General features: G+C 45.8%; 2 protein-coding genes across 11 annotated transcripts in view; one reads left to right on the top strand and one right to left on the bottom strand.

Annotated features, from left to right (window-relative positions):
* nf1a (neurofibromin 1a) overlaps positions 1-12,592 on the top strand; it is a 103,041-nt gene that overhangs the window by 66,391 nt on the left and 24,058 nt on the right. For all 9 annotated transcript variants that reach the window (XM_069184495.1, XM_069184498.1, XM_069184494.1 and 6 more), the window contains 5 exons: positions 7,277-7,709; positions 7,898-8,238; positions 8,731-8,933; positions 9,461-9,654; positions 11,579-11,719. In XM_069184495.1, coding sequence (XP_069040596.1) covers positions 7,277-7,709; positions 7,898-8,238; positions 8,731-8,933; positions 9,461-9,654; positions 11,579-11,719 — 1,312 coding nt within the window. The remainder of the gene's footprint in view (positions 1-7,276; positions 7,710-7,897; positions 8,239-8,730; positions 8,934-9,460; positions 9,655-11,578; positions 11,720-12,592) is intronic.
* Positions 1,513-12,274, bottom strand: LOC107079935 (uncharacterized). 2 transcript variants are annotated; one of them, XM_015367540.2, is made up of 3 exons: positions 12,013-12,274; positions 5,866-6,156; positions 1,513-3,363 (listed from the first exon to the last, which is right to left on the bottom strand). In XM_015367540.2, the coding sequence occupies exon 3, from the start codon at positions 3,356-3,358 to the stop codon at positions 2,642-2,644; it is 717 nt and encodes a 238-aa protein (XP_015223026.2). In that variant the 5' UTR covers positions 3,359-3,363; positions 5,866-6,156; positions 12,013-12,274; the 3' UTR covers positions 1,513-2,641. The 2 variants fall into 2 exon arrangements, with proteins under 2 accessions (XP_015223026.2, XP_015223027.2); XM_015367541.2 differs by having other exon boundaries at positions 1,513-3,360.

The raw sequence follows: 12,592 nt of genomic DNA, 5'->3' as shown, positions 1-12,592 counted from the left end.
GCAGTCGGCAAAGATAATACAGTATGGGGAAACAAAGCCAGGAGAGAGGAGGAGGCGGGAGCAGGGGAGAGGCAGAGAGGCCAATCAAGTGGTACGAGGTCGAGAGAGCTGGGAAACGAATAGAGAGAATTCGGGGAAAACAAGTCTGTCGTTGAGAGAAGGGGGAAGGTGTTTCATTTCTGATATCTTTCTGGGCATGTACTGCAAGAGATATAGTAAATGAGGTTGCTGGAGGCTCTGCATAAGATTTAACATCTGTCGTACGGTCTTCAGGAACGTGTTGTGAGGGGTGCCTTGATAAAGAAACATTCGGCACCAGATTGTGAACAGCACCTCCACAATTTCAGAGTTGCACTATTGTCTTGCATACAGCAAGACCACAGCCTGGCCATCCATACGTCCACTGATGCCGTGTCAGATCTCTGCAGTTTCAGGTCGCACTGCAAAGTCCGGCTTTTGCAAGAATTCTGAACATTTCCAATGCATCTTTTCAAGAGCTGATGGACAAAAAAATACGACTTAACACCAAGGTCACCTTTCCATGAGTTGAAAGTGGGAGGGTCAAATCTGATGAGTTTGGAATGTTAATTCAGGTACTGCAGATAATTCTTTCATCTTTGCGTGAATGCTGTGCTGTGGTACGCGTTTACCACGGCTGAAACGATATAAATATTCAGCAGCACCTCGCTTTGTCGCCCGCATCGCGCTGTGCAGCTTGCCTGGCGGTCTATTTTTACGGCTTCGCACAAGCCGAGCTGTTGTCCGACCTCAGGTGCACGCAGATCGTACAGACAAAAGAGTCGAGCTTTTATCGCACGATCGGATAAAAATATTCGCCGCATCTTGTAGACCTCCCGACTGCAAGTGGCATCGGCTGGGTGGCTTCTCTTTTGCTTGCTCGAGACCCCACAAGGGCAGCTTCCGGGAAGGTCTGCTTTGCTGCGAAATGAGCAACTTCCTGAGGAGGTACGCTTGGAAAGAGTCTTTTCAGGCTTTGTCCCGCGACCTGGACCCCTCGTGAACCCGGGAAGCCGGTTCAGTGGGGCTGCAGTGGGGCTACAGTGGGGGTGATCGAAAAGAGCAGGATTGCAGGCCTTGGTATTCGACCAAGGTGCTTCTTGTCCATTGCGGACAAGGCGGACTAACTTCTTCTCGAAATCAAAGGGGATTCAGCCCTACAGGTTGTCCACAATGGGAAAACTCTGGCCTTGGTACTATTTTGGGGGGGTGTTTCATGGAGCACTGGAGAAACGGTCAGTTTTACCTCTTGCTGTTTCGTCACAGGGGTCTATAGCCCTGGGTTTAGAGCGAGGACCAATGGATTGGTCTCTGTGCTCTAGCTAGATTTAACATGGTGTCCACTGAGTGACCTCTTCCAGCTGCCGGGCCATGCTGGTAGACTGTGGCTGGTGTTTGTCCTGGACATGTCCATGAAATCGGCCCTTGGCCGGTACCATCTGTAGTGGGCCATGACTCTTAATGCAAACAACTAAGAAGAAACCACAGACCATCTTTTGCATTGTATTGTTTAGAGTTTTATTTCATTTTAAACCTTGCTAATTTAAGACAAGCGAAGAAGCAACGTAAATTCACAACAATAATATGTGTCAATTCAGCATTAGAGAGACAAGAGATGGAGAGCGATGTTAGAATGCAGTTTGCAGTAATATTTATTGCAGACCTCATTTGACAAGCTTACATGAAGACAAATTACCCTTTCACGAATCAAAAATAATCAGCTATTTTAAATCAGTTGTCCCATTCACAATGTAAAGTGTAGTACCAGCTTTTCATTTTCCTTGTTAGATATTAAAGCAGTTAAAAAGTTTTTACAACAAATCTTAAGTTATCCTGGTTACTTGTACTATAATGCTGCTGTGGGAGATACAATTGTGTCCTTTAGTATAACATTTAGTTGGCATTATTTACAAAGCGTTCCTAAACCACAATCTTTCCACTTTCCACTTTCCCTCAGCACGATAAGTTCTGTTCTGGAGTCAGTGATCTAGGTTCTGAGTTTGGGTTTAATGGTGGCCAGTTGTTATTCCCCTAATTGAACTCCTACTGCGTCTACAGCTGCTTCATGTGCAGGAGTGGTGCGTCGCTTTCTGAGGTTCATTTACCAGAGGTTCCCAGCTGAAGGGCTCGAGATGATCATGAAATGGCATAAAGAACAGAAGAAGCAGGCGCTTGAATTGCACGATTGTGTCACACACGCAGAATGTGCACTCACACTTTCCCTGTACTGAGAGGAGTGTTCTGGGGTCAGGAGTCTGTGTCCACTGATCCGTGGAGTGAGAGTCCAGGAGCACTCTTGAACTGCATCTAAAGGTTTTGGGAAAAGCTGTTTCAAAGAGCATTGAAATTATTCTAACAAAATACGGACTAAGCTATGGGGTCTCTTTGAGGGATAGGGTAAAGAGATTGCAGTGTGAAGGCCGATTTACACACGCACGACCGGCGACAGGCGGGCTGCTGGCCGTAAAGGCGCGATGGGAATGGCGTCCTGTGTATCCGAGCGGGAGTACCCACGCTCCCGAGCGGAGAGAGAGAACAAGGGGGGTTTGGTTCTCGTACCTTCTCCTGCCGCCCGGCTGGTCTCGCGCGGGTCGTGTTTGTGCAAATCCACCGCTAGGCTGCCTTACGCCACCAGGATGATGTCCCCTATTTCCTCAGCGGTGGAGGGGCTGGGCTCCTCGGGGGGGGGCGCCGCGCTGTTGCTCTCGGGGTCGCCGGCGGCCGCGGTGCTCCCGGGGTCCTGCGTGCCATTGGCAGGGCCCCCCTCTGCCTGCTCCATCTCCGCGGGCGCGGCCTGGGGCTGGAGCTCTGCCATCATCACGCTGGTCTCGGAGAGCCCTGCCTCCTTGCCCGGCTCGCTGGCGTCGCCCCCGCCGCCGCCGCCCTGGGGCCGGTAGCTCTGGCCGGCCACCAGGTCGACGTTGGTGCGGGTGGGCCGGCTGCGCCCGGACCTCCGCTTCAGGAAGCACAGCTTGCAGGACAGCACAGCGGTGGACAGCAGCAGCATGACGAAAGCCAGAATGACGGCGCTCACTGTAAGCAGATCAAGGACTTGTCCTTCTGTAAATACACACTGCAGGTAAAAGGCCTCCGACTGGCACCCTGGTTTGCGTGATGGGGTGGCGGTACTGCAGATGCTCGTTTTGGATTGTGTAGAAGAATTTTGAGAAGGCGAAGTGGCGGAGTTGTCTATAAGGGAGCTTGTATTGAAATGAACAGAATTCGTTTCTGGTGAAGGTGATGGATTTGGGATTGTGCTATTATTTTGCGCGATGACTTGCATTACCAGTCCCAGGATCGCAGTGATCACCAGAAGATGGTTCCTCTTGAGGCCTTCCATACCTGCTGTGAGAACGAGTGGAGAAAAGACATGGCATTTTTAGATTTTCTGAAGTTTTTTTAGACGAAGCCCCAGGTGAAAGGGGAATTCGCCAACCCTGCACAAGCCACAAAAGAAATTCAGAATAGGTTTTTGATTTCTAGGTTGTAGAATTCAAACATCCAAGTTGCAAAAGGTATTTAATTCTGGACAAGTGTTACAGCACACAATTAGAAAATGGAAAGCGATGAACTTCAAGAAGCAAACCGTGAAAAAGGTTAGTGTATTTGACAGCATCATTTTAATATTTCGAGACAGTATGTGGAAGCAGAAAAAAATGGCAAACGTTGTTGTGTATGTACGTAAAAGTGTAAATTTTTAAATCCATGTCTGTTATGTTGAAGCTGAGCAATGCGTTAGCAAGACTTAGATTTAGAATGTGGTTAACTCTTCTCAGTATTCTCATTATTATACATAGCTGATTTTGAGGCATCTGAATTAGTCTAGAGAAGAAGCACTTAGTAACTTCCGTAGCTCGCAGAGGTGTACATTTCTGGCAGTCTTAAAAAGCTATTTTAGTGAAAGAGAAAGCAACCAGGGGACCTGATTTTAAAACTTGTAATCCTCAGAGGCTTTGATCAAGTCACGCCAATGGAGCTACTTAGCCTTGTTGGCAAAGCACATAACATGGCTTCTTTTACAAAACACCTGAATGAAATTATAGGATCGGTTAGCTCCAATTAGTTATGGCAGTCAGATGACCTCATCTTGTTTACAGACTTCAAGTAATAAGCTTTGAGTATTGGGTTGGGATTATGTTTGTCTATCCCTGTATCTGAATATACATCCATCCTAGCATATACAGTATGGTGCATATGCTTCAATATAAATGCCAGTCTCTTGAGGGTTTTTTTTTTAAGAATATTTGAGCATAATCAAATTCCGTAGGCTTCTAATCAGGATTTCACGATGCACATCTGGCCACTGTTAAAGAAAAATCCATTTAAAACAAGATAAGCTAGTGATTTTACAGATGTCCTACAGTATGTCCTCAAGCTTTTCATATATGTGTTTTTTCTTTTTGTCCTTGTTCATTTATAGTTTCTGGTGGTTTGGCCCTTAAAATTAGCAAGGGAAAGACACCTGACCCTAAATAAAGATGCGACACTTGTGAGTCAGACTGGACTTGCACAACGTAGCACAGAGGGAAACTTATTTTATATGTAGTTATTAATACAGTCCTTTCATGCCCTCTGGCCAACACGGAGTCTTGAAAGCTGTTCGTCGGTAGCTTTTGGTGAAGGCGAATGACTTGTTTCATACCCGATTATGCTGAAGCTGGATTGAAATGAAACCAGAGCTTCCAGTCATAATGGAAACTTGTCTGGGCTATTCATTAAGGCTAAGGCAATTTACTGATCCATGGACATATCAGATCGAGACATAATTTGAATCATTAATTGCTGATCATTTATCATTTATTAGCAGAGAACCTTTTTTCCAGTTGGGGTAGTTTGGTTTGAGGGCAGAAGGCCTGTAAAAAAGCTGTGTGAGACTGTTTCCTGTCCTTTAGAAACCTGTCTGTTCTCTCTGTGTGCTGCATGAGCTGTAGATAGTGCAGGTAGTGACAGATAAGTGGTGCTGTTCTTTCAAGTGGTTGTCAGTTCAAATTATGTACTTTGTTTGAGCTGAAACCGTTTCGGGCTTTGCTGTGAAGAAGAGTCGGTGGCCAGTTTCTGTAAAGATTAAACTTAAAATAATCCGTCTGTAGCAAATCTAATGATTTCTTTTTGCTACATTATGTCTTTCAGATAGTTTAGCTTTTTTCTTTAAATATCTCTAAAATATATTATCTACACTATATCTATACAGTAAACATATAAAAAGATAAGGTACGCCTTTCATTTTATGACTCACTAAGTAGAGTATTATCAATAATTAAGATGATTTAGTTTTATGCCAACCCTGAATTCTGAAAAACCTATTTTAATTTTTTAAAGAAAACTTTTTTTACTCAACATTGTATTCAACATTCTGCACTGTTACTAGGCTGAGTGACCACGATTATTTCTCATGCTTGATAAATGTGCTTCTTTTCAAAGCAGCCAGTTTCCCAGGACTGTTATACAGTGTGAGGATGAACCGTTTGCTTTGTTTACTTCTGTGAAATAAAATCAAGATCCCAATCTGGGGAAAGGAAAAGACATTTGTTCTTGTGCAATAATAGTAGCTTTTCTGTTACCTGAAAACTCAACTTCTGGCAAGTACGTACGTTGCTTATTTTAAAAAAAAGTATTTGACTTTTAAATCAAAGTTTATCTTTGCAATTTCAAACCTACGGGACTGAAATTGAATTTGGCATTATGCAGATGATTCAATTGGACTCTGTGCTGCCTGCACTTTTTTTCCCCCTTCCTTTTAATCTTTTCGATACGGGTAACTGGGTGCTCTTTTAAGTTTAAATGCTAAAAGCATCGTCAGTACCGATGGGCTCTCTGGAGCGCAGGTGAAATAGGCTGTGCGCTTACCTGAGGATGATGGGACTGTGCGAGGGGCCTTGGTCGTCTCCGGGTCGGGCCGGGCTGGGACTGGGAGGACGTCAGGCGAGGTTTGGCAGCTGGAGGGGTGTGAAAGGCAGGGGGTGCTTGCCGATGGACTAGGGGCTGTGAGTAACCAGTGCGTCAGAACTGCTAGCCACTTGGGGGACTGCTGCGGCTGAGCAAACCACAGGCACTGTGACACACTTCCGCCCTCTGCTTCTGCTTGTGATATTTTTGGGGATGTTTAAATTCCTTTGTCTCACAGATGTTCTTCACATGCTGCATGTGCGAGAGAATAAAAAGTTGCTTTCTTTTTTTTTTTCCCCAAAGAAAAAAAACCGGTTGTCACAGCCAAAGGTGGTGATTAATTAGTGCTATCCCAGCATAAAATTCCCCTCCTGCCCGCTCAATGCCTGATTTACCCAGTGTAATGCTTTTTTTCCTCAATCAGTGCAGAGACAGGGACTCGTAGCGAAATCTGAGCAGAACTGCAGGTTGTTTGAAAGTTGCAATGGCAGAGGTGTAATTCGGCAGTGTGTTTGTGTAGCACCCAGTGAAAATTGCCAATTACTAAGCGACGAGTTCTGTGTACAGTACATATATTGTGTATTGTGAGTGTTGTGTGACTTTCTGTTGGCTTGCGGTGGGGAGGTTTAAAATGAAAGACGGTTTAAAAAAATGGCAAGGGTGTGCTCTTTAATAAAGACCCATAATAAAAAGGGTCAGTTTGTGGGGAGTAACATTTGTAGACTTGCACGTAGCTAGAGTTGGGTTCTTGTGGTCCCTTCCAGAGCTTTCACTTCCTCTGCTCTCTCTGCTGACCTGTGATAAGTCTTTCAGTCCAGCATACTGTATGGTCGGCAGCTTTAAATAAACAACAGCTGCCCGGGTTCTCTCTTCCTTGCACACTGCATCCCCAGCTGTGCACTGTGGTTCGTTTTTGAAATGCTTCATATACAGTATAAATCCATGTCGTCCATACCATTCCCCCCCTTAACTTTTAATAAGCGTGCTTCCTTCGTTATAAGCAAAACTGCAGTGCCTCGTCAGGACAAAGGACTAGAGAAGTGGGACAAAGTTTGGAGTCGTTAAAACATTCTGCATTTAACCAGATGAACTCCCCCCTCAAAAAGCACACTGTCACTGTTGACTAAATGATCTGTTTTGTGAGATATGCAGATCTTCGTCTCTCTGCATTTAATGGATTTTTGATCCAATTCTTTTTAAATCGCAAACTCAAAAGTAAAATGGTGCATATAGGAAATATAGAGATGATGTGGTGAAACTATGACTCTAAAGTTGTAGCCTGTGTTCAGGGGCATGGGTATGTGGTCAGAATGGTGAGTGCAAATGCAGCTCGCAGTGACAGTTTCTTGACTTTGCTGCCTTGCCTCTCCAGGTTTAAGACCGGTCAGATCAACGGGGACCTCCTCATCTACCACGTGCTGCTGACCCTGAAGCCCTACTACGCCAAGCCCTACGAGATAGTGGTGGATCTCACCCACGCCGGTCCCAGTAACCGGTTCAAAACCGACTTCCTGTCCAAGTGGTTCGTGGTCTTCCCGGGCTTCGCGTACGAGAATGTGGCGGCCGTGTACATCTACAACTGCAACTCCTGGGTGCGGGAGTACACCAAGTACCACGAGCGCCTCCTCACCGGGCTCAAGGGCAGCAAGAAGCTCCTTTTCATCGACTCGCCCGGGCGGCTGGCGGAGCACGTGGAGCCCGACCAGCAGAAGCTTCCCGCTGCCACGCTGGCCCTGGAGGAGGACCTGAAGGTGTTTCACAACGCCCTCAAACTGGCGCACAAGGACACCAAGGTCTCCATAAAGGTATGGCCTAGGGTGCTGGGCTCGACCAGAGGGGAGCTCTGGAGGAGACGCGAGTGGGCAACTCGGTGGGTGGGAGATGGGAGTTGTGGGCAACTCCTTCGCAACCAGCTCTGCGCTCTCTCTCGTCTCACTCCTGTGGCGTCTCTCCCCTCTCGCTCTGATCCTGGTGTTGCTCTCCTGTGCCGCAGGTGGGCTCCACCGCTGTGCAGGTGACCTCGGCAGAGCGCACGCGCGTCCTGGGCCAGTCCGTCTTCCTCAACGACATCTACTACGCCTCGGAGATCGAGGAGATCTGCCTGGTGGACGAGAACCAGTTCACCCTGACCATCGCCAACACGGGCACCCCGCTGACCTTCATGCACCAGGAGTGTGAGGCCATCGTGCAGTCCATCATCCACATCCGCACTCGCTGGGAGCTCTCGCAGCCCGACTCCATCCCCCAGCACACCAAGATCCGGCCCAAAGATGTCCCAGGGACGCTGCTCAACATCGCCCTGCTCAATCTGGGCAGCTCCGACCCCAGCTTGCGGTAATTCTGAGCAGGAATCTATATGCCTTCAGTTTGTAGTGTTCGCTATGATGGGATTTCAACTGGGTACTCTTCATATTGGACTTCTCAGCCAATACTAGGGTTAAACTCAAAAGAACTGATTTGTACGGCTCATGTCACGTAACCTTAAACAAGTAACTTTCAGGTATTTTAGAACTGAGTTTCATGTGAGTATCATTACAAGCGTTTAGTTTGGACCAGTCTTTCCAATCTAGACTTCACTGGCCAGGGCAACCACGTATATTTTTCAACTTGAGATAAATGGTCGGGATCATCGTGTAGTCTGTATGGCCTTGACTATTAAATAATTCAGGTAAAACAAGAAATATAGAAATAGAAAGGGCTGCATTTCATTAAAATTTAACACAAGTCATAAAAGCTTCAGAAAAATGTGAAACAGTGGACGAAGCTGAGAGGTTGAGAAAGGGATCTACTGCAAAGCGAAACCCGTTGTGCTCTCCTCCCTTGCAGTTCTGCAGCCTATAACCTGCTGTGTGCCTTAACCTGCACCTTCAACCTGAAGATCGAGGGTCAGCTGCTGGAGACATCAGGTCTCTGCATCCCGGCCAACAACACGCTCTTCATCGTCTCCATCAGCAAGACGCTGGCCGCCAACGAGCCTCACCTCACGCTGGAGTTCCTGGAGGAGTGCATCTCGGGCTTCAGCAAATCCAGTCAGTGCCCACGCAGTGACGACTGCGTCACGTGAAAAAACATGCCATACACGTATATACTCATGAACGCGTGTCATCATTGGTGCGCACATACTATATCGACAGACATACACAACTGTCCAAATGTTTGCACGTGGCTGAGGACTATAGAGGCAGTTCAAGTTCATGAAAATAATCTCTTTCAGTAAATTTAATACTAAAAAATTCCCTTTTTTCCAGCTCAAAGACTGCTGGGTCTCATTGAAACCCATCTGTCATTTGAAATGACTTGTCATGACTGTGCAAAACTGTACGCTTCAACGTGATCAGAAATTATATTGCAGACCAGAAGAGATGCTCCTTAGAAGAACAGTTGCCTTTTGTTGAACATTGTCTTGCAAAATAATAAGCGTCAAGTTGTTCTGGAAGGTGTAGCCTGCGGTTTTCTTGCGATCATTAGCTGGCCAAGTCGAAATTAAAGAGATCTGACCTCTTTGCTGGTTTATGTTCCTTTTTCTTTTTTTTTACTCTCTCCGATATGGTTTCAGGCATCGAGCTGAAGCACCTGTGTCTGGAGTACATGACGCCCTGGCTGCTGAATCTGGTGCGCTTCTGCAAACACAACGATGACGCCAAGAGGCAGAGAGTCACGGCCATCCTGGACAAGCTCATCACCATGACCATCAACGAAAAGCAGATGTACCCATCCATCCAGGCCAAGATCTGGGGAAGTCTAGGGCAGGTAGGAACAGGTCTCCCCCCTGTACCTTTTAAAAGCATGATCTTGTCCTGCCCTGTCCTTGCCTACTGAGCATTTGCTGTCCCACTGGTTGCCTCTCTTTGAAAGTGGAAAGAGCTGATCTTTAAATTGAAGGGGGATCACCTCAATCCTGCAGGTCCCTTGTCAACCCCTTTTAGGTATGTTCTGTGCCTCTAGATCGAAACAAGCAGACCAGCCAGGGAACAGAAGATTGCTAGAAGAGGTAGTGCTGTTAGTTTTTTTCAGAATAAAGCCTTTGAAGAAGAGGAACAGAAATACACCCTCATCTTTATTTTTGACTTTAAAGTTACCCTGTGTAATAACACTTTTTTAGTGTAGGAAAGTTTTTATTTTTAAAAAATCAGAACTGTAGGAAGTGAAATCAGAGGCTGTTTATAACGTACACAATTGATGAAGTCAGGACTTAACTGTTCTCCTCTCTAGAGACAGCAGCTGCAGTCAGGCATGGTGAGGGTGGAGGGAGTAGAAAGCTGACCTACACAGAGGCTTCTTTATATATTCAATATTTATTCTTTCATTTATATAATACTTTAATACGGGGGTGATCAAGTGTGTATGAATTATGACTAGGGCCTGGCCTTTTTTAACCACTATTTCAGTTCTCCAGCACCAACAGGGCAGTATTACATCTTCTAAACCTATTTATTAAACAGTTGTCCCATTACGATACCTTAATCATCTCAATCAATGAATTACTAAAATGTCCGTGTACAAAGGATGTGTATTTATATCAGTATACACAGTGTAAACTATTGGCACAAATGTAGTTTATTCAGTAGCATCACATATGCTGTCATGAATTAAAATGATCACGGGTAGTCTAGATACTGAGTAACTCAAATAAGAAAATGAATGCAACAGCATTATTTTGCTGTCAAATGTGATCCTTAGGTGGTTTGCTTGTTGACAGAGAAAAATTTTGATATTTTCAAAGTCCACTTCAGTTGTGTTTAAACGTTTCACGCTGCCCTTTGCAACAGTAATGCACAGAATGCAGATAGATTGCATTTACTAGAAGTACCTTTTTGTTCTTGCACAAAGGTACCTTGAACAAACAAAATGTTAAAACTTAAGTGATCTTTTGCATCTGCAGATTTGACAGTAGTCGCAGGTACACTGTCAGATATTATGATCTGGTATTTAACTTAGTTTTTGTGCGAACCAGTGTGCTGTAATTACTCCTATCTCATTTCACTCAATGAAATGCTGTACAGTGTAGTTTAGATGTCCATTTTCAATTAACTAGACTATTTTCTTCCAGCTTGACAGCTTATTGATTACCACTTATCATACCTATTTTCTAAATGTATCAAGAAAAACTGTGATGGCAACTCTACCACTTTGTAGCCTGATAAACAGGCTAGGCCTGGTGAGTGCCAGAATGGGATCGTGGCTTTAAATGGTGTTAGTGTGCTAGTCAGGGTGCTCTTTTAGAATCTGAATTTCAAAATCAATGCCCCATTATTGGGACTATGACGCTGTCCTGTAGGAAACGCCATTCTTTAGACAAGATGTTAAATTGAACTCCCGACACCTGGGTCAGTACAGACCTCAAGGCCCTGTTCATCGGAGAAGGGACATTAACTCTGGTGTCCTGAGTAAATTCCCCTGTAGGCTGGCACAATCTGGTCTCCCTAAAAATCCCCCCTTAATTCAGCTGGTGAAGCGATTTCTCACTTCACCAGCTCCTCTGTGCAGCGTGGCTGCTGGCAATGAAGAGTTTCCCATCCTATATGTAAAAGCACTTTGTAATCTTTGGGTGTGAAAAATGCTGTAGAAATACAAGCAAGCAAATACAGTGTTTTACATCCTTGAAAGCTAAGCTGTACAGCCAGATAGCCAAGATTCTCTGGAGCTCTGAAGCGCCCCCCTGTATCCTCCTCAGATCACAGACCTGCTGGACGTGGTGTTGGACAGCTTCATCAAGACCAGCGCTACAGGCGGCTTGGGCTCCATCAAAGCGGAAGTCATGGCTGACACAGCTGTGGCTCTGGCGTCCGGCAACGTTAAGCTGGTTTCAAGCAAGGTAAATAGGCAGCTTGCCCCCACGATCCCTGAACGGACCCTGACCAGCTCTGAGCCAACAACGAGCAAGACCTCACGCAGTGCCTCCCTCTTCCTCTGCCGTGATAATATTGCCTCCAAAACATTTTACAAATATCAAAGGCAGTATGGTATTCGGCAACACAGTTGTAAAAAATAAGCTTTAAGTCACCATTAACACAAAGATTAAACCTGCTTAGGGTTTTACTGACACCCTATCTTAAAAGCAGAACTCCGGCTTTAATATTTGCATTGTCCACTGGGAAGATGACTTACCAGCTGGCTGTAGTTCTGTTGAGCTTCCTTAAATTCAAATCACTGCCCTTGTTCCTCTAAACTTCTAGTCCTCATCCGCGGTCTGTTCATAGCGTTGCCTGTTCACGCTAACAGACACAGACACGCGTACACAGCGCCCTGTGCTGTGCTGTAGGAACCCCTGACTGCGTTCATCAGAGACAGAAGACAAGCCTATCTGTCCCACATTCTGACGCCACCCGTTTGAACGGGCTGTTAAACACACCTGGTTGCCAGTGTACATCCATATTTAAAGGTCATTCAGCTCCTTCGATGCGCCACGGTTTTTCCCACCCCTCCCCCCCCAGAAATCAGACGCATCTCTGTGTGTAACTGGCATCTGCACCGAAGCGGCTGAGGTAATGGGTAGTGCCAACAAGAGAAAAGCCTCTGTGCACAAGGACGCCCTTTGTCCCAATAAGAGGAATAGGCAGCGATTCATAAACTCTCGGTGGTGATGTCACAGTTCTCCGTTTAAATTCCCCATTTCAGAACCAACTCAGTGCTGCGCGCCAATTTAAAAATCACCCCCGGTCAGGATTATTTTAAAACTGGGCGCTGG

The sequence above is a fragment of the Lepisosteus oculatus genome, chromosome 26, assembly GCF_040954835.1.
Source record: "Lepisosteus oculatus isolate fLepOcu1 chromosome 26, fLepOcu1.hap2, whole genome shotgun sequence".
NCBI classification, from domain to species: Eukaryota; Metazoa; Chordata; class Actinopteri; order Semionotiformes; family Lepisosteidae; genus Lepisosteus; species Lepisosteus oculatus.
Note: the sequence above shows the minus strand (reverse complement) of the source record. Positions and strands in the feature narration are given on the sequence as shown.

Coding starts and splice junctions, on each gene's coding strand:
- LOC107079935 (XM_015367540.2), bottom strand. CDS start 3,358: ATGGAAGGCCTCAAGAGGAACCATCTTCTGGTGATCACTGCGATCCTG.